This window comes from Rhinatrema bivittatum, chromosome 6 (genome assembly GCF_901001135.1).
Source record: "Rhinatrema bivittatum chromosome 6, aRhiBiv1.1, whole genome shotgun sequence".
NCBI classification, from domain to species: Eukaryota; Metazoa; Chordata; class Amphibia; order Gymnophiona; family Rhinatrematidae; genus Rhinatrema; species Rhinatrema bivittatum.
In genome coordinates, this window is record NC_042620.1 from 71,559,148 (window position 1) to 71,587,008 (window position 27,861).

The window sequence follows — 27,861 nt, forward strand, 5'->3', positions numbered from 1 at the left end:
TCTTCCTGCATGCAGTGCCCTATCCCTATTAATACCAGGAGTGTTGTGATCTTCCTGCATGCAGTGCCCTATCCCTATTAATACCAGGAGTGTTGTGATCTTCCTGCATGCAGTGCCCTATCCCTGATATCGGGATGTGTGCAAGAAGATCACAACACCCCCGGTATCAGGAATAGGGCACTGTGTGCAGGAAGATCACAACACCCCTGGTATTAGGGATAGGGCACTGTGTGCAGGAAGATCACAACACTCCTGGTATTAATAGGGATAGGGCACTGTGTGCAGGAAGATCACAATACCCCTGGTATCAGGGTTAGGGCACAAGTTCTAGTCACATTGACTGATCACATTACTTGTTTTGTCAAGCTACCAACTGTTTCCATTTCCCATCCCCCATATACTGTCAGTAGGAAACTTGGTAACATGAATAAATAAGAGGGCAGCCAATAGGAATACATATTCATTCCTAAACTGACCTTAACTGACCTGAAAAGTGTCAAATTGTATCATTTTCAGTTAGTGCGCACTAACTCGAGTTAGTGCGCACTAATCGGAAAAAACGATTTTTAACGATTTTTTAACTAAAAAATCGTGCCTAAGACGATTTTCTTGCCCTGCCACACGATTTCTATCGTTAAGACGATATGGAAAACGATTCACATCCCTATTGCTAACCGCTTATTGCTGAGAGCTTATTGAATGCCATTGAGCGTGTATTGCTAACTGCACATTGCATACAATTGAGCTGCTTTCATGGCCGCTTATTGCTGAGAACATATTGCATATTATTATGGTTAAGCGCCTGTTGTATTAAGCGCATATTGCTGCCGCATATTATTATTATTGTGCGCCTGTTGTAGTAAGCGCATATTGCTGCCGCATACTATTATTGTGCGCCTGTTGTATTAAGCGCATATTGCTGCTGCATATTATTATTATTGTGCGCCTGTTGTATTAAGCGCATATTGCTGCCACATCCTATTATTGTGCGCCTGTTGTATTAAGCATATATTATTGCCGCTTCTCATTCAGCGCATACTTTTCCATGGAACAGAACGCCTCAGCGTCTTCAGCGGCGGCGCCGCCTGCCTCAGGCATTAAAGCCCTTGGCCTCTGCTCTGCATGCCAGCTTAGAGCCACGCACAGTGAAGAGCCAGACTCCCTATGTGCCCAATGTGAGGAGGCCGTGGGACCCTCGGGCCAGGACCAGTCTCAGCCACGATTTGCTGACAGTTCCCCAGGGGCTACCCCGGATTTAGCGGGCAGTCTCGACCAATCGGGAATCCTGGGGGATCTTGTACCCCGGCGATTAGAGGCTGCTTCCATTTCCTGGGTGGATCTCTTTAAGGGGATTCATGCCTTTGTACAGATGCAAACGGCTTCCCGTCCAGGCCCTGCGGTTCCTGCGGTTGCTGCGGTTCCTGCGGTGGCTGCGACTGCGGCGGCTGCGACTGCGGCTGCCGCTGCGGTGGCAGCTCCTGCGGATCCTGTTCCTGGACCCTCACGCCCTTATCGTGAGCGGGTCCTCCCGTCGCTGGACAGTCCAGATCAGTCAGACGAGGAGGTTTCACTGGATGAGTCCGAACTCCCGGATGAGGGGGAACTTCCCCCAGGGATTGAGCCATATAGAACCATGAGGCGGTTCTTCCCTAAGGAGGATCTCTCCGGCATGGTTAAAAGGGGAGGTGAAAGAAGCTATTTTAGCCAAAAGATCTTCATTCAAAAATTGGAAGAAGGATCCAACAGAAGAAAATAGGATAAAGCATAAACATTGGCAAGTTAAATGTAAGACATTGATAAGACAGGCTAAGAGAGAATTTGAAAAGAAGTTGGCTGTAGAGGCAAAAACTCACAGTAAAAACTTTTTTAAATATATCCGAAGCAGAAAGCCTGTGAGGGAGTCAGTTGGACCGTTAGATGATCGAGGGGTTAAAGGGGCACTTAGAGAAGATAAGGCCATCGTGGAAAGATTAAATGATTTCTTTGCTTCGGTGCTTACTGAAGAGGATGTTGGGGAGGTACCCGTAATGGAGAAAGTTTTCATGGGTAATGATTCAGATGGACTGAATCAAATCACGGTGAACCTAGAAGACGTGGTAGGCCTGATTGACAAACTGAAGAGTAGTAAATCACCTGGACCGGATGGTATACACCCCAGAGTTCTGAAGGAACTAAAAAATGAAATTTCAGACCTATTAGTAAAAATTTGTAACTTATCATTAAAATCATCCATTGTACCTGAAGACTGGAGGATAGCAAATGTAACCCCAATATTTAAAAAGGGCTCCAGGGGCGATCCGGGAAACTACAGACCGGTTAGCCTGACTTCAGTGCCAGGAAAAATAGTGGAAAGTGTTCTAAACATCAAAATCACAGAACATATAGAAAGACATGGTTTAATGGAACAAAGTCAGCATGGCTTTACCCAGGGCAAGTCTTGCCTCACAAATCTGCTTCACTTTTTTGAAGGAGTTAATAAACATGTGGATAAAGGTGAACCGGTAGATATAGTATACTTGGATTTTCAGAAGGCGTTTGACAAAGTTCCTCATGAGAGGCTTCTAGGAAAAGTAAAAAGTCATGGGATAGGTGGCGATGTCCTTTCGTGGATTGCAAACTGGCTAAAAGACAGGAAACAGAGAGTAGGATTAAATGGGCAATTTCTCAGTGGAAGGGAGTGGACAGTGGAGTGCCTCAGGGATCTGTATTGGGACCCTTACTGTTCAATATATTTATAAATGATCTGGAAAGAAATACGACGAGTGAGATAATCAAATTTGCAGATGACACAAAATTGTTCAGAGTAGTTAAATCACAAGCAGATTGTGATAAATTGCAGGAAGACCTTGTGAGACTGGAAAATTGGGCATCCAAATGGCAGATGAAATTTAATGTGGATAAGTGCAAGGTGATGCATATAGGGAAAAATAACCCATGCTATAATTACACGATGTTGGGTTCCATATTAGGTGCTACAACCCAAGAAAGAGATCTAGGTGTCATAGTGGATAACACATTGAAATCGTCGGTTCAGTGTGCTGCGGCAGTCAAAAAAGCAAACAGAATGTTGGGAATTATTAGAAAAGGAATGATGAATAAAACGGAAAATGTCATAATGCTTCTGTATCGCTCTATGGTGAGACCGCACCTTGAATACTGTGTACAATTCTGGTCGCCGCATCTCAAAAAAGATATAATTGCGATGGAGAAGGTACAGAGAAGGGCTACCAAAATGATAAGGGGAATGGAACAACTCCCCTATGAGGAAAGACTAAAGAGGTTAGGACTTTTCAGCTTGGAGAAGAGACGACTGAGGGGGGATATGATAGAGGTGTTTAAAATCATGAGAGGTCTAGAACGGGTAGATGTGAATCGGTTATTTACTCTTTCGCATAGTAGAAAGACTAGGGGACACTCCATGAAGTTAGCATGGGGCACATTTAAAACTAATCGGAGAAAGTTCTTTTTTACTCAACGCACAATTAAACTCTGGAATTTGTTGCCAGAGAATGTGGTTCGTGCAGTTAGTATAGCTGTGTTTAAAAAAGGATTGGATAAGTTCTTGGAGGAGAAGTCCATTCCCTGTACGTACCAGGATCAGTCCAGACGGTGGGTTATGTCCCCCGTCCAGCAGATGGAGTCAGAACAGAGCTCGAGGGCACCGCCTCCTATACCAGCGCACCCTCTGCTGGAGCTCAGCTCTGTATCTTTCTGAGTCCAGCAGATGTGGGTTGGGGAAACAGTGCTTCCCCAGTGTGACAGGGTTTGAGTTTATTTTCATTACTTTGAGTCTCTCCTGTCATTTTCTTTTGTCTTTAACAATTTGGATCAAGCTATTGAAAAAAAAACAAAAAAAAAAAAAAAAAAGTTTTTTGCCTGTCAGTAATTTTGAGGAGGCGTGCTTGTCTGTTTCTGTCTCCTCCTGCAGCTTGCTTTGCTTCTGTTCGGGTAAGTGTGTGTTTGCCTTTGATTTCAGCTGCTTTCGCGCTGTGTTTGCCGGGTTAGCCGGCTCCTGCACACGTTCTCCGGTCCCGCGGCCCGGCGAAATCTACCTCGGGCCTGGGCGCGCCGGCAGCGGTTTTTCCCGCCGGCGCCCACGGACCAGTCGGACGGGTGGCGTTGGCCTTCAGGCCCCCCCGCGGTGTTTTTCAGCGTCGGCCCCCCCCGAGGCTTCCCCGTAGCGGCGTCTTTTTATTATGCCGCGCCTGTCTCGCTGTGAGACCTGCGGCGAGGCAGGGTCTCATATCTCGGCCGAGGGAGTCTGTTCGCGCTGTCTCGCCGATGGGGACACTGCCGCGCGGGTTCGCGCCCAGAGCCCCTCTCGCCGCAGCCAGGGAAGTGCGGGCCGGCCATGTTCTCGTCAGTGGCGGGAACGGCGGCCATTTTTGAGAGAGATTTTGCTGAGGTACTCTCTCCGGATGCGGCGGACGCAGTTCGGGGCGCCCCCCGCCTGCACCGAGGCCCTGAAGAGGGCCCCTCAGCCCGGCCACCACAAGGGGATTCTACTGCTTCGGCTTCACCCGGTCTGCCGTTTTTCTCGCCGGACTTCATTTTGAAGATGCACACAGCCTATCTACAGGGACTGGCGGACCCGAGGGTTGCTACCACAGGACCTCCGGCACCCAAGATCTCCAAGCTCGTGGTTTCCGTCCCCGGGCCCCTGGTTCCTCCTGGCGCGGCCGCAGGGCCCTCAACTTTGCCATCCCAGCCACTTGCGATGGGAGCGGCTCTCCCTCTGGGCCCTGACCCCTCGGACCCTCCGGATCCTGCACATGCGGAGGGACAAGCCGAGGGCGACGACCCGCGAGCCCTGCGCATCTTCCACAAGGAAGAGCTGGAAGACCTTTTGCAACGGACTCTGCAGGAACTAGATCTGGATCCACCGCCGGATCCCCCGGCCCCTGTGGCCCCAGCGGTCGCGACATGCTCCAAGAAAGGGGATCCGGTACTGGCTGCCCTTAGGCCTAGAGCCAAGGCGTTCCCGGTCCATGAGTCTTTTCTACAGCTCCTCACCGGGGAATGGGACTTTCCGGAGGCGTCCTTGAGGGTTTCCCGAGCCATGGAGAAATTATATCCGTTGCCGGAAGATTTCCTGGATCTCGTCCGGTTTCCAAAGGTGGACTCGGCGGTCTCGGCAGTGACTAAGCGAACTACGATCCCAGTTACTGGTGGCACGGCCCTACGGGACACGCAAGACCGCAAGTTGGAGACGTTCCTCAAGAAGGTTTTTGAGGTGTCGGCCTTAGGGATGCGGGCCGTCATGTGCAGTTCTTTGACCCAGAGGGCCAGTCTTCTCTGGGTCCAACAGCTTCTAACGTCGCAGCAGTTGCCGCCGGACGAAGCCGCTCAGGCTGACAGCCTGGAGTCTGCCATCGCTTATGGGGCGGATGCCCTGTATGACCTCTTTCGCGTCCTGGCTCGGTCCATGGTGTCGGTGGTGGCGGCTCGTAGACTCCTGTGGCTCCGGAATTGGGCTGCGGACACCTCCTCTAAGTCGAGCCTGGGATCCCTTCCTTTCCGTGGGAAATTCCTCTTCGGAAATGATCTGGATCAGATCATCAAGTCTCTGGGAGAAAACTCAGTGCATCGCCTGCCCGAGGATCGGCAAAGGCCTTATCGGGGTTTTGCCTCCACCAGAACCAGGGCTCGGGCACAACGGCGCTACAGATCTTACCGACAACCAAGCTCTCGGACAACCTCCAGTAGACCACAGCCGTGGTCGCGCTCCTTTCGAGGCCGGAGGCCCTCGAGGGAGGGCTCAGGGCAGGGGAACCCCCCCGCCAAATCTGCTCAATGATGCCAGACCAGCCCACTCCTCCTGTCCGACCATCGGGGGTCGACTCACACAATTCGTCGAGGAGTGGGTAAAGATTACTTCAGACCAGTGGGTCCTGGACACCATCCAAGACGGTTACGCCTTGGAGTTTGTCCGCCTCCCTCGGGACAGGTTTCTCTTCTCTCCTTGCGGCTCCGACCTCAAGCGGATGGCGGTTCAACAAACACTAGACCGGCTACAAGCCATAGAGGCTATCGTTCCCGTGCCCTTCGCAGAGGTGGGCTCGGGCCATTATTCCATCTACTTCGTGGTGCCCAAGAAGGATGGGTCGTTCCGGCCCATACTGGATTTGAAGGAGGTGAACCGCTCGTTGCGGGTCAGCCGGTTCCGCATGGAGATTCTGCGGTCAGTGATTGCCGCAGTCCACCAGGGCGAGTTTCTGGCGTCCCTGGATCTGACGGAGGCGTACCTGCACATCCCTATACATCCGGACCACAGGCGTTACCTACGCTTCAAAATTCTGGGTCAACACTTCCAGTTTCGGGCACTACCCTTTGGGCTCGCAACGGCCCCGCGGACGTTCACCAAGATCATGGTGGTAGTGGCGGCGGCCCTCCGGAAGGAGGGTATACTAGTGCACCCTTACCTGGACGACTGGCTGGTACGGGCAAAGTCTTTCTCTCATGGACAGGACTCGGTGGCCAGAGTCTTGGAAGTGCTTCGCTCCCTGGGTTGGGTCGTGAACCTCCCCAAGAGTTCTCTCGTTCCATCGCAACGCCTGGACTTTCTGGGAGCAACCTTCGACACACAGCTAGGCATGGTCTTCCTGCGTCCGGACAAGGCTATCTCTTTGAGGGAGCACATCCACCGCTTCGCGGCCCTGTCGGAACCCACAGCGTGGAATTATCTGCAGCTTCTGGGAGTGATGGCTTCCACCATCGACATGGTGCCCTGGGCTTTTGCTCACCTGCGACCTCTGCAGGCGTCCCTTCTGTCTCGCTGGAAACCGGTGTCGCAGGAGTATCAGGTGATTCTGCCTCTCCCTCAGTCGGCTCGGGACAGTCTGAAGTGGTGGTTGGTTCCGGCTCACTTGGCCCGCGGCATCTCGCTCGCCGTTCCCACTTGGGTGGTGGTGCCAACCAACGCCAGCCTCGTGGGATGGGGCGCAGTCTGCGGCTGGAGCGCCACACAGGGGATGTGGTCCCCGGAGGAGGCGAAGTGGCCAATCAATCGTCTGGAGACCAGGGCGGTGCGCTTAGCACTTCAACGGTTCCTACCACTGGTTCAGGACAGGGAAGTACGAATTCTCTCGGACAACGCAACCACAGTGGCTTACATCAATCGTCAGGGCGGAATGCGAAGCAAGCAGGTCTCCGCGGAAACCACGCTCCTGATGGAATGGGCGGAACTCCATCTCGTTCGTCTCGCGGCCTCCCACATCGCCGGGGTGGACAACATTCAGGCAGATTACCTAAGTCATCAGCGCTTGGACCCCGGCGAATGGTCTCTCTCCGCCGAGGCGATGGACCTCCTGGTTCGGCGCTGGGGACCGCCACGGTTGGACTTGATGGCCACAGCCCTCAACGCCAAGGCCCCGCGCTTCTTCAGTCGCAAACGGGAGCGCGGCGCAGAGGGGGTGGATGCCCTAGCGTTGCCGTGGCCGGCAGGCCAGCTCCTATATGTGTTTCCTCCCTGGCCCTTGGTGGGCAAGATTCTTCGACGCATCGAAAACCACCACGGTCCTGTGATTCTCGTGGCTCCGGAATGGCCGCGGCGGCCTTGGTTTGCGGATCTGGTTCACATGGCGGTGGACGGTCCACTCCGTCTGAGTCATCTTCCATGGCTCCTACACCAGGGTCCGGTATTTTTCGAGCAGGCGGCACTCTTTTGTCTAGCGGCCTGGCTTTTGAACGGCGCCGCCTCCGACGCCGAGGCTATCCGGAAGCGGTGATCTCTACGATGCTTAGGGCTCGTAAGCCCTCGACCTCTGTTGCCTATGTGCGAGTGTGGAAGGTCTTCGAGTCCTGGTGTGTCGGTCAGGGGATCCGGCCGACGGAAGCAACGGTTCCTCTGATCCTTCAATTTTTGCAGGACGGATTGGATAAGGGCCTAGCATACAATTCTCTTCGAGTACAAGTGGCGGCCCTGAATGTTCTGGTACAGACACCGGTTTCTCTGCTTCTCCAAGCGGATATCGCTCGTTTCCTGAAGGGTGCTAAGCATCTCCGGCCTCCGGTTCGGGATCCCTGTCCGTCGTGGAACCTTAATTTGGTTCTCCGGGCCCTGGTGGGTGCCCCTTTCGAGCCACTACAGGATGCTTCCCTCAAGGACCTCACTATGAAGACGGTGTTTCTGGTTGCGATCTCTTCTGCCCGTCGCATCTCGGAGCTGCAGGCCCTCTCCTGCAGGGAACCATACCTCCGCCTTTCGGAGGCCGGAGTTTCTCTACGTACCGTACCATCTTTCCTGCCGAAGGTGGTCTCCTCCTTCCATTTGAACCAGACGGTGGAACTGCCGGCGTTTCCTCCAGGGGAAGAGAGGTCCCTTCGTCTTTTGAACGTCAAGCGTGTTCTGCTCCATTATCTGGAGGCTACCAATGATTTCCGGATCTCCGATCATCTTTTTGTGCTCTGGTCGGGACCTAAGAAGGGCTCCTCCGCATCGAAGACAACGATTGCCCGCTGGATCAAGGATGCCATCTCGGCATCTTATATCGAAGCGGGGCGTACTCCTCCTGTGGGCGTCAGGGCTCATTCTACGCGCTCGCAGGCTGCTTCTTGGGCGGAGTCCCGGTCCGTCTCTCCACAGGAAATCTGCCAGGCAGCGACATGGAAGTCGTTGCATACCTTTGCTCGGCATTATCGGCTACACCTGCCGCCTTCGGATCCTGCGCTTTTTGGCGATCAGGTTCTCCGAGCAGGGCTCTCAAGGGCCCACCCGGTTTAGGGAAGCTTGGGTACATCCCACCGTCTGGACTGATCCTGGTACGTACAGGGAAAAGAAAATTATTCCTTACCTGCTAATTTTCGTTCCTGTAGTACCATGGATCAGTCCAGACGCCCACCACTCTGGGTTTGTGCGCTCCTGCTCGGAATCTTATGCGTCTTCTGTCTCTCTTCTTCTCTGGTTCTCTATCAGAGTTGTACAGCTCCTCACAAGTTAACTGGGGCGACCTCGTTTTGGGTTCGTGCCTATTTCTTGTTCTTGTTATTGACTTACGTCAGGTTTTTTGATCCAAATTGTTTTGTTTTGCTCTTTTGGGCTTTGTTATTCATGATACTGAGCTCCAGCAGAGGGTGCGCTGGTATAGGAGGCGGTGCCCTCGAGCTCTGTTCTGACTCCATCTGCTGGACGGGGGACATAACCCACCGTCTGGACTGATCCATGGTACTACAGGAACGAAAATTAGCAGGTAAGGAATAATTTTCTTTTACCTGCTATTAAGTTCACTTAGAGAATAGCCACTGCCATTAGCAATGGTTACATGGAATAGACTTAGTTTTTGGGTACTTGCCAGGTTCTTATGGCCTGGATTGGCCACTGTTGGAAACAGGATGCTGGGCTTGATGGACCCTTGGTCTGACCCAGTATGGCATTTTCTTATGTTCTTATGTTCTTATGACCTGGTGTCTCAGTGTCTGGCGGAGTTGGATATTACTGGTCCCAGCGCTACGGTACCTTCTGCGCAGAACCCCCTGCTGGAAGGTCTTCGTCCTACAGCCCGCCATTTTCCATTCTTGCAAGCAGCACAACAACTGATAGATTTAGAATGGGCGGCACCAGCGGCTTCCTTCAAAGGGGGCCGGGCCCTGACGGGCATGTACCCATTGGCACCGGCTATACAGGACCTGCTGGTGTGCCCTCAGGTGGACGCCTTGATTAGCGCTGTGGTCAAGCGCACTACCATTCCAGTCGAGGGGGGGACGGCCCTCAAGGAGCCTCCTGACCAGCGACTGGACGCCATTCTGAAGCAGACCTTTGAGGTGGCAGCTCTATCTTTGCGGATTGCGACCTCCTGCACATTGGTGACGCGTGCCTGTTTGTCACAGGTTAGGAACAACGCTCCAGCAGCTGACATGGAGTCAGCTCTTTCGTTCCTCACGGATGCTGCATCAGACCTAGTCCGGACAACAGCTAAGGGGATCTCATCCTCCGTAGCCGCCAGGAGGCAGCTCTGGATGGTCGGCTGATGCGCCTTCAAAGACACGCCTCACCAGATTGCCCTTTAAGGGATCTTTCCTATTTGGCAGCGACCTTGATAAACTGGCCAGTACATGGGGTGCCTCTCCAGTGCCTAGACTGCCGGAAGATTGGTTCAGAAGGGGCCAGCGCGCCTTTCCAAGGCCCTCCAGGGGCAGGAGTTCACAGCGCTTTGTTCCTTACAGGAGTCGCTACCAGGCACCACGTCCTCAGGCCAGGAATCAGTCCTTTCGGACCAAGCAGCGCAAGAGGGGAGCAGGCCCGGGCTCAGGTACCGGCCACGCCTCCCAATGAGAATCCGCCGATTCATCTGGTGGACGGAGCCATAGGGGGCAGGTTAACCCTCTTCTACCCCAGATAGGTCGAGATCACGTCGGACCAGTGGGTCCTCGCCATTATCCGAGAGGGATATTATCTGGACTTTCATCATCTCCCTCCGGACATGTTTGTGGAATCGTCATGTCCCATACACAAGAAGGCAGCATTGGAAGCTTCCTTGGCGAGGCTCCTGTCCTTGAACGCTATCATCCCAGTACCTGCCTAGGTAGTGAATTCTGGACACTATTCCGTTTATTTCATGGAACCCAAGAAAGGGGGCACCTTTCGGCCTGTACTGGACCTCAAGTCCGTCAGTCGATACTTACGGGTCCCGAAGTTTCGCATGGAAACTCTGCGCTCCGTCAAGACCGCAGTACAGCCAGGAGAATTCCTCATGGCATTAGACTTGTCGGAAGCCTACCTGCATATCCCGATCCATCCGGATCATCAGCGCTACCTACGCTTCAAGGTTTTGGGTCACCACTTCCAATTCCGGGCTCTGCCCTTCGGATTGGCCACGTCACCGCGGACCTTCACCAAGGTGGTTGTCGTGGTAGCAGCAGCCCTCAGGCGAGAAGGAATTCTGGTCCATTCCTACCTAGACGATTGGCTGATCAGGGCGAAATCACGAGAGGAGAGTCATCGGACAACCGACAGAGTGATCGCCCTTCTGGAAAGCTTGGGCTGGGTAATCAACCTCAGCAAGAGTTGCCTACAGCCTTCCCAGTCACTGGAATACCTGGGAGTACAGTTCAACACGCAGGCAGACACAGTCTCACTGCCAAGAGAAGGTTGAAACTTCAGACGCGTATTCAGTACTTGATGGGAGCCAGTCGGCCCATAGCTTGGGATTATCTGCAGGTTCTTGGTCACATGGCATCCACCCTGGAAGTGGTACCTTGGGCAGGGCCCATATGAGACCTCTACAACACTCCCTGCTCTCTCGCTGGAACCCTCGTCTACGGAACTATTCCACGCACCTATCTCTGCCTGCCAGAGTCCGGACACAGTTACGGTGGTGGCTGCAGTCCGACCACATGAGCAAGGGGTCGAGGATGTCCTCCCCCACGTAGACTCTGCTCACCACAGATGCCAGCCTGAGCGGCTGGGGAGCACATTGCGAAGGACTCACCGCACAAGGGCGGTGGCGCGGAGAAGAGTCAGCGTGGAACATCAACCGTCTAGAGGCTCGGGCAGTCCGATTGGCATGCCTTCGATTTGCTCACAAACTGAAGAACAGAGCAGTCAGAGTGATGTCAGACAACGTCACCACGGTGGCATACATCAACCGTCAGGGCGGAACCAGAAGCTGACAAGTATCTCTGGAGATCGCCCCTCTGATGGTTTGGGCAGAGGCGAATCTTCAGGACATCTCCGCCGTCCACATTGCCGGGAAGGACAACACCACGGCAGACTTCCTCAGCAGAGAACGTCTAAATCTGGGAGAGTGGCAGCTGTCACCCACAGCCTTCCAGATGATTGTGGATCACTGGGGGATTCCGGACATGGATTTACTGGCGGACAAGTCCAATGCTTAAGTACCCAGATACTTCAGCCGCAAGCGCGATCCGTTCTCCCACGGAATCGATGCCCTGGTTCAGCCGTAGCCTCCAGGGGCTCTGCTATACACCTTTCCTCCGTGGCCTCTGCTGGGCGCCATCATCCACAAGATTCAGAAACACCGGGGGCTAGTTCTTCTAGTGGCACCAGACTGGCCAAGAAGACCCTGGTATGCGGACATGAGAAGACTACTGGCAGGGGAGCCCCTTCCCCTGCCTCCTCTCCGGGACCTTCTACGTCAAGGTCCCATCCTCCACGAGGATCCAGCTCAATTCTCTCTTACGGTATGGCCATTGAGAGGGCTAGACTGAAGAAAAGAGGTTACTCGGAGCCCGTGATAGATACACTCCTCCGAGCTCGCAAGTTTTCGACATCCCTCACCTATGTAAGGATCTGGAGAGTATTTGAAGCATGGTGCGACACTCATGGCACCAATCCACATGTGACCACGATCCCTATTGTGTTGGATTTCCTGCAAGATGGGCTTCAGAAGGGTCTCTCCCTCAGCTCCATAAAGGTTCAGGTGGCTGCACTGTCTTGCTATGGCCCCAGGAGGGATGGCAAGACCATTGCCAAGCACCCAGATGTTTCTCGCTTCCTGCAAGGAGTCAAGCATATTCGTCCGCCACTGAAGTGGCCTGTGCCCTTATGGAACCTCAACCTTGTTTTGGATTTCCTCGCGGGGATCCACCTTCAGACCCCTTCGGGGCCTGTCTCTCCGTTCTCTAACCTTGAAGATGGTGTTCTTATTGGCGGTGTGTTCCGCACGCCGCGTCTCAGAGCTACAAGCACTGTCCTGCCGTGATTCCTTTCTGAGAATCACCCCAGAGGCTATCCATCTTCGCACGGTTCCCTCCTTTTTACCTAAAGTGGTTTCACAATTTCACCTTAATCAGACTATATCCTTGCCTACCACGGCAGGTTTGAAGAAATCTGAAGAAGGACGTTTGCTACGCCATCTCGACATAGGCAGACTGCTGCCTAGATATCTGGAAGTGACACAAGAACTACGAAAGACAGACCATCTGTTCGTCCTGTACAGCGGGAAACGACAAGGGGAAGCGGCCTCTCGGCCCACCATCGCCCGCTGGATTAAAGAAGTTATCCGAGCAGCTTACGTGGAGGCCGGGAAGTCTCCGCCTCTACAGGTCAAGGCTCATTCTACCAGAGCACAAGCGGCATCCTGGGCGGAATCCAGGATGCTGTCACCTGCAGAAATCTGTAAAGCGGCGACATTTGCATAGGAAGGAATATTCCCCCTTCAGTTATCGCAACCATACTGAAAGCTCATAAAAACTTAACCTCCTTGGTGCATGTTTGAATGTGGTGTTTTTTTTGAGAATTTCTGTAGAAAGTTGGCAATATTTCCCTGGAGGACTGACATTGTCATTATTTTGATCTTTTTTCACAGAAGCTTGTGTAACACCCATATGTTACAAAAATTGCTTAGAGGCTGGTACTGAAAAGGCATTTATCTGGTTAAATCGGGCTTAATTAACGACCACCGTATGGCGCAACGGATAAGTTATCTGGCTAAGTAGCGATATTGAGCCTTAACTGGTTAAATTGTGTGGCTAAGATAGACCTTCTCAATAGCAGGTCTAAACTTAGCCAAGTAATACTTATCCGGCTAAGTAGCCATGCTGCTGAATATCCCATCTAAGGTAGTCAGATAACTATCTGGCTAATTTATATAAAAGGATATTTTTTGAATATCCCATAGTTTTCCTTTTGCAGAAAAAATAATAATGTTGGAGAGTATGGTTTAAAAGTATGCTACTGTGTCTTTAAATCTTGTCATTTGTTGTATGTCTGTATGGAAGAAATGAGACTTTTAATGAATAGAGTGAAAAAAGTCTAAAAAGAGTCTGTGAGAGACTAAGAGAAAGTTCTGGTTCAGGAGCTGCTGACAACTATTCAGTTTGCTGAGCTTGGGAGTTCAGCAGTTTCACCTGTTTCAGCTTGTATAAATTACGGGTGCCAGAAACAAGTGTGAGAAATCAGGAGGTCTGCAGGTGGACTATTGTATGTCTTTTTGTATTCTGCTGTTGCAAGTCTTTTGTGCTACTGAATCCTGCTCTGCGTGATCACTGGGCTGGAAATGTCCTCACTTCTGAATTGTAGTGATCTTTTTTTTCACAAATAAAGCTAAAGTTTTTTGGAACACCTATCAGTGTGGGAATTCTGTTTCTCTGAGAGATCAGGCTGTCATGTTGTATTGCTTCCCAAGTTTAAAGATAAATTTAATTTGTGCGCCTGTTAGTGAACCCTGTGATTCAACATCTAAAAGCTATCCGAGACCCAGGTGTTACACTTGGATAAGGGACTGGCGATTAATTCTCTGAAGGTTCAGATTGTAGTTAATACTTGCTCCAGAGGTCAGGTTAGAGATGTCTCTATAGCAGTGTATCAGGATGTAGCTTACTTCCTCTGAGCATTAAGCATATGTGTCCCCTATCAGGCCCTTGGTCCCTCAGTGGCACCTTAATGTGGTTCTTAAAGCCAGGAGGTGAACACCACAGCATTAAGTTTGTAGATTTTCCCTCTCTTTATTTCCTGTGGCTCCATTAGATCTACTTTTCTTGATGCTAATCTTCCCCAATCAGAATCAATCCCAATCTCCCCAATCCCCACCAAAATTTTGGAACAAAGTACCACTAACCCTGCACCTGGAGCCATGCTACCTTGAGTTCAGAAAAAATCTAAGGCATGGCTTTTCAGACAGGCCTTTCCCTAAGACCCACATCATTGGCCCAACTTCCTGAACTGTTGATGAGGGATTGTATTTTACACAACAGGGACACAACTGTGCCTTCAAACCATTCACAAATGGGTTTTCCTATGCTTGATCCCAATTCTCATTCAGTTGTAAGCTGTTTTAATGCTTCTGTTCATTTAAATTTATTGTTTCTGCCTTGGGACCAACTTTGGGAAAAGGCAGAATATCAAATGTTCACAAATAAATAAATCGTATTCCCTGCTACAAACCACTACTGACACCAAGGCCACTATTCCCATTCTCTACATTCTTTACCTCACCTGCCATTCTGTCTACTGCCATGTCTGCTCTTAAGTTTCAAAGTTTCTTCTTGTTATCCAGCCCTTCCACATTCCGTGATAGCCTCTCATCTTCATTACTATCATCACATCTCTGACTCTCTTCTCTATATTTTCCTGTTCCTCCTACTCTCAGCTGGGAATATCAATCCCAATCCTGGCCCTCCAAGGCAACTTTCACCCTATCTGTGCATTTCAAACCACTACTTCTTCATTCTTTGTCTTTATTCCCCTTCTCCTCCCTCTTCTCTTCCTTTCTCATGCTCCCTGTGAAATGGCCACTCTATATCCAATAAACTTGCCTACATTCATGACTTCTCAGTGCTCATATTCTTCATTTTCTGAGATCCGGCTTTCCGCTGAGGACTCTGCTTCATTTGCTGTTCTTTGTAATGGACGTAATCTCTTCTCCCATACACCTCACATAGTATGCTATGGAGGTGTTGAAATTGTTGAACTGCTGTTCTCCCCTCCTGTAGGTTTCAACCCTTTCTTCCATCTCAATCCCACTGTTTTTCTTCCTTTGAGGCCCACTACCTTTCCAGGTAGTTGTCATTTTAGATCCCTGGTAAATCTCAGCAAATTTGATTCCTGGCTTTCTTTTTCCTTGATCAAAGGAGATGCAAATGAGTAAACAGGGTCCAAGCATAAGTCAGTTTATAAAGAAAAGTTATTTCAAATTTATTTTTGACATTCATAGGCTCTCCTTGTCTATTCAGATGTGGCTCTGTATATAAGTTGTTGAAACACTCACTGATTACTGTCCCTCCTGACGCAGCCTTCTAGCGAAACACAGGATCTGTGTCAGGGGACCCGGTTGAGAACTGTATAGTTTTCACAGATGAGCAATGGAGTTGCTGATTTAAATTAATGTAAAAAATAAATTTGAAATACCTTTTCTTTATAAACTGATTTATGCTTGGACCCTATTTACTCATTTGCATCTCCTTTGATGTGTGGATATTTACTATTTGGAGTGCAATTTCTCCTGCTCCATTTTTTGGTTTTTCTTTTTCCTTTAACCATCTTCCCCTTCCCATAGTCTTAAGGATTTTAACTTCCATGGTAATGACCTTTCTGACTCTTTTGCCTCAAAATTCCTTGCCTTAACCACCTCATTTGATCTCCAACTCTGCTCTAATGCCCCTACTTACAAGCATGGCCACTTCCATGTCCTTGTCCTTTCTTCCAGCTGCTGTCTCTGATTTTTCCTCCCCAATTCTTCCCCTCTCAGACCACCATCTGATAACTTTCACACTAAATCACCTCCCCCTACAGCCTCATTCATTCATCACCATCACCTTCAGGAATCTCTAGTCTGCCAACCCTTACATCCTCTCCACTAATGTCTCATTTCTCCTCTCCTTTCTTCCACTATATTGTCAGAATCAATTGATGAGGCAGTTTCTTCTTACATCATTATACTCTTCTTTGCTTTAGACACTCTTGCCCCTCCCCTTACCCATCCTTTAAGGTGCACCAAACCCTAACCTTGGCTCACTCCAGAATTCGCTTGCTACGTCCATGTGCATGCTCTGCAGATTGTCTCTGACTTCCTTCCAGTCTGCTATTGCACTTACCAAGCAAGACTATTATGTCCATCTGACAAAGCCCTCTTGCTTCCAGTGCTCACCATCTTTTGCCACATTCAGTTCCCTCCCTTCGCCAACCCCCCTCCTTCGCTCTCTGCCCAGACTGACTGACTACTTCCATAACAAGGTTTACAGAATTACTTAAGTTCTCAACCAGATCAACTCTACTCCTTTCTCCTCTACTTCTTTCCTCTATCCTTCCCCCTATACCTATCCCCACACTCTCTTCCTTTTCTGAAATCACAGTGGATTAAACTGCCCCTCCTCCAATGTCACTACTTGTTCCTAAGACCTCATTCCCAGCCAGCTCCTGAACTCTGTTTCCCCTGCAGTCAGGAGTGGATTGGCCTATCGGGGGATCGGGCATCCCCCTGGTGGGCCGGTCGTGCTAGTCACGTGGTCTGCCGAGCGTGGCCGTGACAGAGCCGCGCTCGGCAAACCACTGGTATCGCCTGGGCCGGCCTGGGCGGTGAATCCCCGGGCCGGTCGTCAGCGGGAATCCGCCACTGCCTGCAGTCATCCCTTCCATCTGTTACATGATTAGTCTCTTTCCACTGCTGCTGTTCCCACTGCCTTCAAGCATGTTGTGATCACACCACTCCTCAAAAACCCTCACAAGACCCTACCTGCCCTACTGACTACTGTTCCATCTCCCTCCTTTCTTTTGCTTCCAAACTAAACCATGCTGCTCACCACTGCTGTCTTGACTTTCTCAAGCCATTCTCAATCCACTGCAATCTATTTTTTGCCCTCTACATTTTACAGAAGCAGTCCTTGTCAGTCTCCAATGACCTGTTTATGGCTAAAGCCAAAGGCTTTTACTCAGTCCTTATTCTGCTTGACCTGTCTGCTGCTTTTGACACTGATCACCAGCTACTCCTTGAAACTGTTCTCACTTGGATTTAAGGACTCTGTGCTGTCTTGGTTCTTTTCTTTTCTCTCCCATCTCACTTTTAGTATGACTTTCCATCTCACTATCAATTGGTGTGCCTCAGGGTTCTATCCTAGGCCTTTTTCTCTCTGTATACTGGTTCCCTTGGTGCTCTGATCTCCTCTCATGGCTTTCAATACTATCTTAATGCTGATAATTCCCAGATTTAGCTCTCTACACCAGAAATTTCATCAGGAATCTAGTCCCAAAGCTCAGCCTGCTTGTCTGACGTTGTTGTCTGGATGTCCCACCGTCACCTTAAACTTACCATGGTCAAGACTGAGCTTCTTAACTCCCCCACCCCTCAACTCACTTGCCTTCTTCCTCTTTTTGCTATTTCTGTGGACAATGCTATAATCCTCCCAGTTTCAACTTAGGAGTCATCTTTAACTCCTCTCTCTGCTTCTGTACATATATCAAAACACAAAATGTCATTTCTTTCTGTATAATATCACCAGAATGTGTCCCTTCCTTTCTGAATACACTACGAGAACCCGTATCCACTCTCTCACTACCTCCTCCTTAGACTACTACAATCCTGCTCCTCACAGGTCTCCCAGTTAACCATCTCTCACCACTTCAATATATCCAAAATTCAGCTGCGTGACTTAACGTTCACCAAAGTCACTACACTCATATAATCTCTCTTCTCAAATCACAACATTGGCTCCCTATCTGTTTCTGCATACAGTTCAAACTTCTCTTACCTACAAGACCCTTCATTCTGCAACTCCTCACTACTTTTCATCTCTTCCTATACTCCTCCTCATGTACTCCACTCATCTGGCAAGTCACTCCTATCTGTGCCCTTCTGCTCTACCACCAATTTCCGACTCTGTGTTTTACACCTGGCTGCACCATATGCTTGGAATAGACTTCATGTGTTGGTGCTTCATTATCCCTCTCTTGTCTTTTTTAAATCCAGTCTAAAAACCCACCTTTTTGAGGCTGCTTTTAAATTTTAAAAGCTAATTATCCTCCTCATAGCCTTATTCATTTTAACCATTTTCTTAAAAAGTAATTCCCAAAGTCTCTTTTGCCATATATATTTATTTTTTATATCAGATTATAAGCTCTACATTGCAGGGACTGTCTCTTTTATATGTTTTTATACAGCCCTGCGTACGTCAAGTAGAGCTATAGAAGTAGTAGTGGCAAGTTCTCCCTTTGCACCAGTGAAACAGACTTCGCTAAAGGATCTCTGCTTGAAAGTTTTTTTTTATCTGGTAGCTAGCTGTTCTACCAGATGGATTTTCATAGTTGAGGGCTCTATCTTGCAAGGACCCCTTTCAGTTTTTTTCTGTTGAATCAGTTACCTTCCATCTGGTTCCATCCTTTTTCCCAATTCTGTTTCTTTTTCATTTGAACTAGTCTATCTTACTTCCAGCCTGCTGACAGAGCGAGTGTTGCGGCAAGGATAGCCAACATCCATTGCATGCTTCTCAGGCATCTGAAGGTGATGAATCCCTTTCAGAAAATGGACAGATTTGTGCAGTTTGCTGTGCCTTGTGAAGGTAAAGCAGCTTCTTAGACTATCCTGGCCAGATGGATTAAGGAGGCAATTGCATTGGCATAACTTGCTAAATGGGCCAACAGGCACCAGAGGTGTTTCATGCTCATTCCACGAAGACTCAGCTGTTGTCTTGGGCAAAGTCTTTTTTAGTGTCCCCAGAGAATATCTGTAAAGTACCTACTTGATCGTCCTTGCAGTCCTTCCTTAAACATTACAGATTAGAAGCGTCCCGGGGCTTTAGGCCTGGCGCGCGTAGAGCTTTTAAAATCTACCCCTTAGTGTTTTCAATTTCTTGATTTACACCAACATTGTATGTAACTATATAAAATTCCCTCAAGGTATCTGTTTGCAACTTACAAGTCCTGCAGGTTAAAAAAATAACTATCACAAAGCATCCCTCAAAAACAAAGCAGAGGCATAACTAAATTATACTGCACTACTAAATGGCAAGGCATTAAATATACAATAGCAAGAATAAATAAACAGTATAATTACATACAAGATCAGTACTGTTACTCTACAATTGTATAAATTCTTAGAGAGACTTTAACTGGACTATTTTCAGAGGGATATAGTGGAGTTAAAAAAAATATATATATATTAGGAAGAACAGCTACGATATTTACAGGAATGGAAGATTTACCATATGAAAAAAAAAGACAACTGCTAGGAATTTTAACTTTAGAGAGGAGGCTAAAGGGTGTGTATATATATGATTTGCTCCAGTACCAAACTGGCCCTGGATTTTTTTTTATCTCGGTATTTTTAAAGATAAAACATCAATGTGAAACTAGAGCTTTTTTCACTTGAAAAAATCTGAAACAAAATTCTTATGAATGTATTCAGTAGACATGATTACTGGTTTTATATATTGCATAAGTCATTCTGTAGATCAGTTGAACAATATGTTTACAGTGGATGTCATGTCATACCATATTGAATTATGTTGTACCACATTGAACCATCCATCCATTTTTTTCCACTCTCTTCGTATATGCATTATTTTGTATTATATTTTATGATGATGTTCCATTTTTGTACCATCCATCTCCTATTTACATAATTCAAGACTGCTCTGTTCTTCCTTTGTACAGTACTCTATCTCCTTTGTTTTTTATGACACTTTTATTGTCAATTAATGATACAATATTCTATGTATCCTGGTGCTCACCCTGTTTTCCCCTCCCTTGTTTTTTTGTAATTTCTCGTTATGTTCTCTGTAAACCGATATGATGTACCCACGAATACCGGTATAAAAAAACTCATTAAATAAATAAACAAATTTGCTATTGACTAAATGTGTTAATGATTATGATTTTTTTTCCAAGTCTTTTTATAGTAGTACTTGTATATCTCCATCATCATTTGCTGCATTTTAATGTCAGTTCATGAAACCAGGCTTATTCATTATTTTTTAATAGTATGAGGTAATGCTTTATGGTAAAAAATAGCCAAAAATGAAAACAATGCACACTAGTATCCCTTCAGGAATAAATACTTTCTATCCCTGCAGTTCTTTTCTCATCCCATACTTCCTACCTACCTGCAACTTTTTATGTGACATAGTAGAAATGTATATATGAGCCTTTATCTTAAAACATATATCTATATTTAGGTATAGTTCTGTTTTTTATACTTGTTTTATTATGTTTTCTTTGTTATGGTTATGAGTACTTATTTGTAAAACATTTTTATTATTATACTGATTATGCAGTTATATAAATGTGTTTTAAAAACATTTATTTGTTTGTTTCTTTTAGTCCCAGTGGTTTTCTGTTGGCCTGCTTAGAGCAGGTTAAAACATACCTGCTAAGTGATGGAACTTGCAAGTGTGGCTTAGAATGTCCCCTCATTCTTCCCAAGGTAAGAAACTGAGAAAGGAATTTGATTTATTACAGAAGCAGAGTAATTTTAAAATTGTTTTAATTTAGTTGAATATGTTTCTAGTCTATGAGGTAAATTTTCGAAGGATATAGATGCCTAATTTGGGGAGTTAGGCTCATAAATTGACTTTTTTGAAAATTTGCTAGGGCTGAATTCCTAAATATAGGTGCCTAGCTTCACTAAGAGTCTAAAATGTGGGTGGCTACAAGGGTAGTATAAGGTCTGGCAAAGAAAAGTTAGGTTCTTAGCACTGCTTTTCAGCAGTAGGCACCTAAATTAGGAGCCTGAATCTAAGCAAATGAATGTCAAGCCTAAATTTAGGTTAATTTTCAGTCAGAAATTTAGGTCCCTAAGTTTGACTGAAAGCTGGCTCTTACCTTGTATACCTAACTTAAATGCTAAATTTAGGGGCTCTCTAAATGTTTTGCTTTTATAGTCATGAAACTGTTTTGTCTGAGCAATAGAAATGACTGTAATACTGGCTCTTCAAAATATTTTTTCCACAGATTTTGAACAGGAGGTTAAAATATTTAAACAAATACAATATCCTTATCTGTATCAAATTAATTTTAATTGGCATATTGTACTATTTTTCAAAACTAAAGCAAAAATTGACTGACTTCAGATAAATCTTGGAATTTGTTGAATGCTGCCCATCAAATCTGCTTCCTATCTGATTTTATTTCATTGAGCCTGTGTACTTTGAATGTAACCTTGTCACTATCAAGGTTGTTTGACCATTTGCAGCCAAAGGAATTTTTTGAATGTTACAATAAAATTTTCAAATTACAATTAATTGCTCTCTTAAAGTGCACACAGGCAAGCCACATTTTTTTTTACAGTGCAAAGGGACTACCTTTGGTGCTGAGCTCATAAATACCTTATCAAATTTATAATCATGTGTCTCTGACCAGATAAAATATATGGCTTAAAAGCATTTTGCTATGTTAAGGCTCCAGTGCAAGGGGAAATTATTATTGCATCCCCTGTTAAGGGTCCATAAAATAAAACTATTGCTTTCCCTTTCTTAACATTAGTGAATGGTTCAAAAAAAGGTCAAAGATGAGCCATTGAATACAGGTCCCAAATCTTAATGGCAGCAAACAAAACAATTGGAGCTACCTTAGCTCCAGGAACCCACAGAATCCAATTGATAAACTAGTCATTACCCGCTAGTAGCCATGACTCCATCGGCTTAAGATTTCTTCTGAGAGGAAATTATTCTGGTAATCAATTTTGTCTATTCTTTCTCCTCATACTCTTGATAAGAAACTAGACCTCAGCACCTAGGATCAGTCCCATTTCATACCAGTATCCATGGTAAAAGTGAGACTATCCCTCTACCAGAACCTCAGAATTTTTTAGAGTTTCCTCTATCCCTTCCCTCCCACTCATAAACTCACTTATATACACAGGGCTATATAGAAACATAGAAACATAGAAATGACGGCAGAAGAAGACCAAACGGCCCATCCAGTCTGCCCAGCAAGCTTCACACGTTTTTTTGTCTCATATTTATCTGTTTCTCTTAGCTCTTGGTTCTATTTCCCTTCCACCCCCACCATTGAAATATCTAGCTTGATTAGTTAGGGGTAGTAACCGCCGCAATAAGCAAGCTACACCCATGCTTATTTGTTTTACCCAGACTATGTTATACAGTCCTTATTGGTTGTTTTTCTTCTCCCCTGCTGTTGAAGCAGGGAGCTATGCTGGAAATGCGTGATGTATCAGTCTTCTCCCATGCCGTTGAAGCAGAGAGCCATGCTGGATATGCATCGAATGTGAAGTATTGGACACAATTGGTTTGGGGTAGTAGTAACCGCCGTAACAAGCCAGCTACTCCCCACTTTGTGAGTGCGAACCCTTTTTTCTTCTCCCCTGCCGTGGAAGCAGAGAACTATGCTGTATATGCATTGAAGGTGAAGCATCAGGCTTATTTGGTTTGGGGTAGTAACCGCCGTAACAAGCCAGCTACTCCCCTCTTTGTGAGTGTAAATCCATTTTTCCACATTTCCTCTTGCTGTTGAAGGTTAGAGCGATGTTGGAGTCACAGTAAGCATGTGTATGTTTATTGAATAAGGGTATTGTCTCCAGGCAGTAGCCGTCATTCTGGCGAGTCACCCACTCTTCATTGGCGGCCTCTTGACTTTATGGATCCACAGTGTTTATCCCACGCCCCTTTGAAGTCCTTCACAGTTCTGGTCTTCACCACATCCTCCGGAAGGGCATTCCAGGCGTCCACCACCCTCTCCGTGAAGAAATACTTCCTGACATTGGTTCTGAATCTTCCTCCCTGGAGCTTCAAATCGTGACCCCTGGTTCTGCTGATTTTTTTCCTATGGAACAGGTTTGTCGTCTTTGGATCATTAAAACCTTTCAAGTATCTGAAAGTCTGTATCATATCACTTCTGCTCCTCCTTTCCTCCAGGGTGTACATATTTAGATTCTTCAATCTCTCCTCGTACGGCATGCGATGAAGATCCTCCACCTTCTTGGTCGCCCTTCTCTGTACCGCTTCCATCTTGTCTTTGTCTTTTTGTAGATACGGTCTCCAGAACTGAACACAGTACTCCAGGTGAGGCCTCACCAAGGACCTATACAAGGGAATAATCACTTCCCTTTTCTTACTCGATATTCCTCTCTCTATGCAGCCCAGCATTCTTCTGGCTTTTGCTATCGCCTTGTCGCATTGTTTCGCAGACTTCATATCATTAGACACTATCACCCCAAGGTCCCTCTCCTGCTCCGTGCACATCAGCTTTTCCCCCCCCATCGAATACAGTTCATTCGGATTTCCACTCCCCATATGCATGACTTTGCACTTCTTGGCATTGAATCTGAGCTGCCATATCTTCGACCACTCTTCCAGTTTCCTTAGATCCCGTCTCATTCTCTCCACTCCTTCCGGCGTGTCCACTCTGTTGCTGATCTTTGTGTCATCCGCAAAAAGACAAACCTTACCTTCTATCCCGTCCGCAATGTCGCTCACAAAGATATTGAACAGGACCGGTCCCAACACCGATCCTTGCGGTACACCACTTAAAACCGCTCTCTCTTCAGAGAAGGTTCCATTTACCATCACACATTGTCTTCTGTCCGTCAGCCAATTTGCAATCCAGGTCACCACCTCGGCCCTCACTCCTAAGCTTCTCGTTTTATTCACCAGTCTCCTGTGCGGAACCGTATCAAAAGCTTTGCTGAAATCCAAGTATATGATATCAAGCGCTCTTCCTCGATCCAATTCCTTGGTTACCCAGTCAAAAAAGTTAATCAGATTTGTCTGACAGGATCTCCCCTTGGTGAATCCATGTTGCCTCTGGTCCATCAATTCTCCGGACTGTAGATAGTTCACTATTCTCTCTTTCAGCAGTGACTCCATTACTTTTCCCACCACCGAAGTGAGGCTAACCGGTCTGTAGTTGCCAGCCTCCTCCCTGTTCCCACTCTTGTGAAGCGGGACCACCACCGCTCTTCTCCAATCACTCGGCACCACTCCCGTTTCTAGGGATCTATTGAACAGGTCACACAGTGGAGCCGCCAGAACATCTCTGAGCTCCCTCAATATCCTTGGATGAATCCCATCAGGCCCCATGGCTTTGTCCACTTTCAGGTTCTTTAGCTCTTCCCACACATTTTCTACTGTAAAAGGATTTTCATCCATTCCACTTCCCTCCAGTTTCTTGTTGTGTAGAGATGGTCCTTCTCCAGGGTCTTCTTTAGTGAACACAGAGCTGAAGTATTCGTTTAATATTTCTGCCATTTCTTCGTCTCTCTCCACACATTGATCATTACCCACCTTTCAATTTCACTATACCACTTTGGACCTTTCTCTTTTCGCTGATGTATCTGAAAAATGTTTTGTCACCATTTTTTATCTCCTTGGCAATCCTCTCTTCTGCTTGACTTTTTGCCAACTTGATTAATTTCTTTGTCTCCCTCAGTTGATACAAATATTCTTCTTTGTGGTCCTTCCTTTGGGATCTTTTATATTTCTTGAATGCTATTCTTTTAGCTTTAATTTTGTCAGCCACCTCCTTTGAGAACCAGATAGGTTTCAATTTTCTTTTGCTTTTCTTTACATTTCTAACATATAGAGCAGTTGCCTTGGTGATTGCTCCTTTTAGATTGGTCCACTGTTGATCCACATCTCTCTCGTTCTCCCATCCTTTAAGTTCTTCCTCCAGGTACTTCCCCATTTCCTCGAAGTCTGTGTTTTTGAACTGTAAAACTCGGGTCTTTGTGGTTCTTTTCCCTATTCTTTTAGTGATATTAAACCATACCGTTTGATGATCACTACTGCTGAGGTGGGCGCCCACCTGGACATCTGAGACATTATCTGCATTAGTGAGCACTAAGTCGAGTATAGCTCCTTCTCTGGTGGGTTCCAACACCATTTGTTTGAACAAAGATACTTGCATGGCATATGTCCCGTGGAAGTTAACGCTCCCCATATAGCCACTTAAAGGAACAGAAAAACAGTGTATTCTTATTTATTTATTTATTTAACATTTTTTTGTATATCGTCGCTCAGAATCCATCAAAACGGTTCACAACAAATAAATACAATAAAAAATTAAAATATAATAAAAGCCTAGAGCTAACCTACATTACTAAAATACATTGTAAAACCTAAGGCTAGCATACATTACATCCATAACAAAAACATTAACCTAACTTTAATGTGCCACAGAACCACCTATCCATACGAATAATGGTTGGGATTAAGCAATAGAAGTAAAGTAAAATTAAAGAACACCTGCAGTCTCCAAATTTAGGCTAGAGCTACATCGATAACATACATAGCTACATGGTAAATAATTGTCACCCATTGCTGCAATTCCTATTTTATTTCAGAAAATGTAACTTATAGCAGGAAATATAACTGTACAGCCAATGGTTTTATAAGAAAAAAGTAATGGGTAACAATATTGACGGAGCTTTATTTTGCATCACCAAATTCAGAGCCCAGCTCTGAATTTGGTGATGCAATAATAAATTCAATGATTTGAATAATAAATTCAAATTTGGTGATGCATAATAAATTCAAATTTATTATGCATCACCAAATTCAGAGCCCAGCTCAAAACCTGGCTATTCAAACAAGCCTTTCCCCAACACCCTTGATGAATATTGAATTGTGATGGATCATGACCTGAATTCGACTATGAACTTTTTCTTATGACATTATAGTTCACTTGTTAATTGTTCCTATGCTTCTCTGCTCTCCTATTGGTTTTTTGTACCCCTACCCTTCCCCTGTTACTTGTAATTTCCGTTGCTTTTGTTCCATGTAAACCGAGGTGATGTTTCGACTAACATCGGTATAGAAGACTCTTTAAATAAATAAATAAATAAATTTTAAATTTGAACCAATTTACAAAAGGAAATCCCACGTTTTAAAAAAGCTATTTAATTTTCACTGATTTTTCATCTTAATTTTATATTTTATTTATTTATTTATTGAATGGTTTTTATATTCAAACGTTCATCAAAGATATCACGTTGGTGTACATTGAACAGAAACATTACGCCAGAGGCGTTTGACAAGGAACGTGAAGGAATATATGCATTAAACTTGAGTGAATAGGATAGTATAGGAGAATTGCAAAATATATATGATATTTAACAGAAAAAAAATGCTATATAGTATATACAGGATAAACAATGCTAAATAGTATATACAGGATAAAAAATAATGGGATGGGGCCGAATATACAGCATACAGAAATTTTTGTTTTGATCTCTCACAGTTAACTCTTTTCCCCAATCCATCACAGAGTCCTCCACTCACACATCCCAGTGTGATCTCAATCCTCATTTTTCACTTCTCCAGCAAGGAAGTCTTCCTTGAGGAGCTCTCTGTGCTTCATCTTAAACAATGTTCTCTTTTGTCTTCGATATTTACATTTCTCATCAAACCAGACTGCTTTAGATGTGTTTTGTTCAATTAGGTTTTTTTATTCCTGATTTTATTAGCTACTAGCTGTACCCGGACACGCGTTGCTGTGGCTCAGTCTGGTTAAATGGAAAAGAAAGAAAAGAGAAAGCACACGTTTCTAATATGTTTAATTTCACAGTGCTTCTGGGTATACAATATTTTTTGTTGCTCCATTGTCTGTACAGATATAGAGATTGTCTGGTTTGCCGATTCTAGAACACGCAACATATAATTGTCCATGTGAGAAGCAATCCGTGTCTAGATGTAAACCGCATAATTGTAGAAATGAAAAAGAATAAAAAAAGAAAAAAAATAATCTATACTCAGTAAATGAACGTTATGGTAAATGACACAGCTCAATTCCAACGCAATGTCACACGAAATAAATAAATCGAAATCTATGAAAATTCAATTTAACAATGTAATCGGAAACATTGAAATGGAATCGTAAAATATTTAGTACAAGCCATTAAGCCTGTTAAAACAGGCGAGATTTTTGTCCCCTCTCCTTCTACGTCTTTGCTCTGCTCCGCTCCTCCCCCCCAGCACCACGAAGGGCCAGATGCAGTGGCGGTGGTAGGAGCTGCAGCGGTGGCCGAGGGGGATCTCGCAAGGTGTAATGGTCCTGCTATCCCAACTCCCTCCCCCCTTCCCCGGTGGCGGAGGGACAGGCTCAGACCCCTTTCACTCTATCCTTACAGGCCCCAACTCCTTTGCTCTCCCATTCCCCTCTACACTCAACCCCTTCCACTCTAACCTATAAGTGGAGAGCTGGGGGGGATAGAGGCTCTCTCTCATACAGCCCCCTACATAGGCTTCCTCTCTCTCTCTCTTGCACATACACTCTCCCTCTGTCCCTCACACATGCACGCCCAATCCCTCTCACACACATACACAATCCCTCACGTAGTCTCCCTCTCTGTCTGGCACTCACACTCGCCTTCAGCGTACATTAACACACTTCTCTCTCACACAGTTAAAACGGGTGATATTTTTGTCCCCTCTCCACCTAAGTCTTTGCACTCGCAAGAGCTTGCAAAGTTCCCACGCCTGTTGTGTCTGGGAGAGTGAGGAAAACTCTCCGTGTCCCCC

At 46.4% G+C, this 27,861-nt stretch overlaps 1 protein-coding gene across 6 annotated transcripts in view; it reads left to right on the forward strand.

The window, feature by feature from the left end:
- The window catches only part of MBD5 (methyl-CpG binding domain protein 5), a 600,490-nt gene that overhangs the window by 300,862 nt on the left and 271,767 nt on the right, over positions 1-27,861 (forward strand). For all 6 annotated transcript variants that reach the window (XM_029605434.1, XM_029605436.1, XM_029605437.1 and 3 more), the window contains one exon: positions 20,708-20,810. In XM_029605434.1, the coding sequence (XP_029461294.1) occupies positions 20,708-20,810 (103 nt within the window). The remainder of the gene's footprint in view (positions 1-20,707; positions 20,811-27,861) is intronic.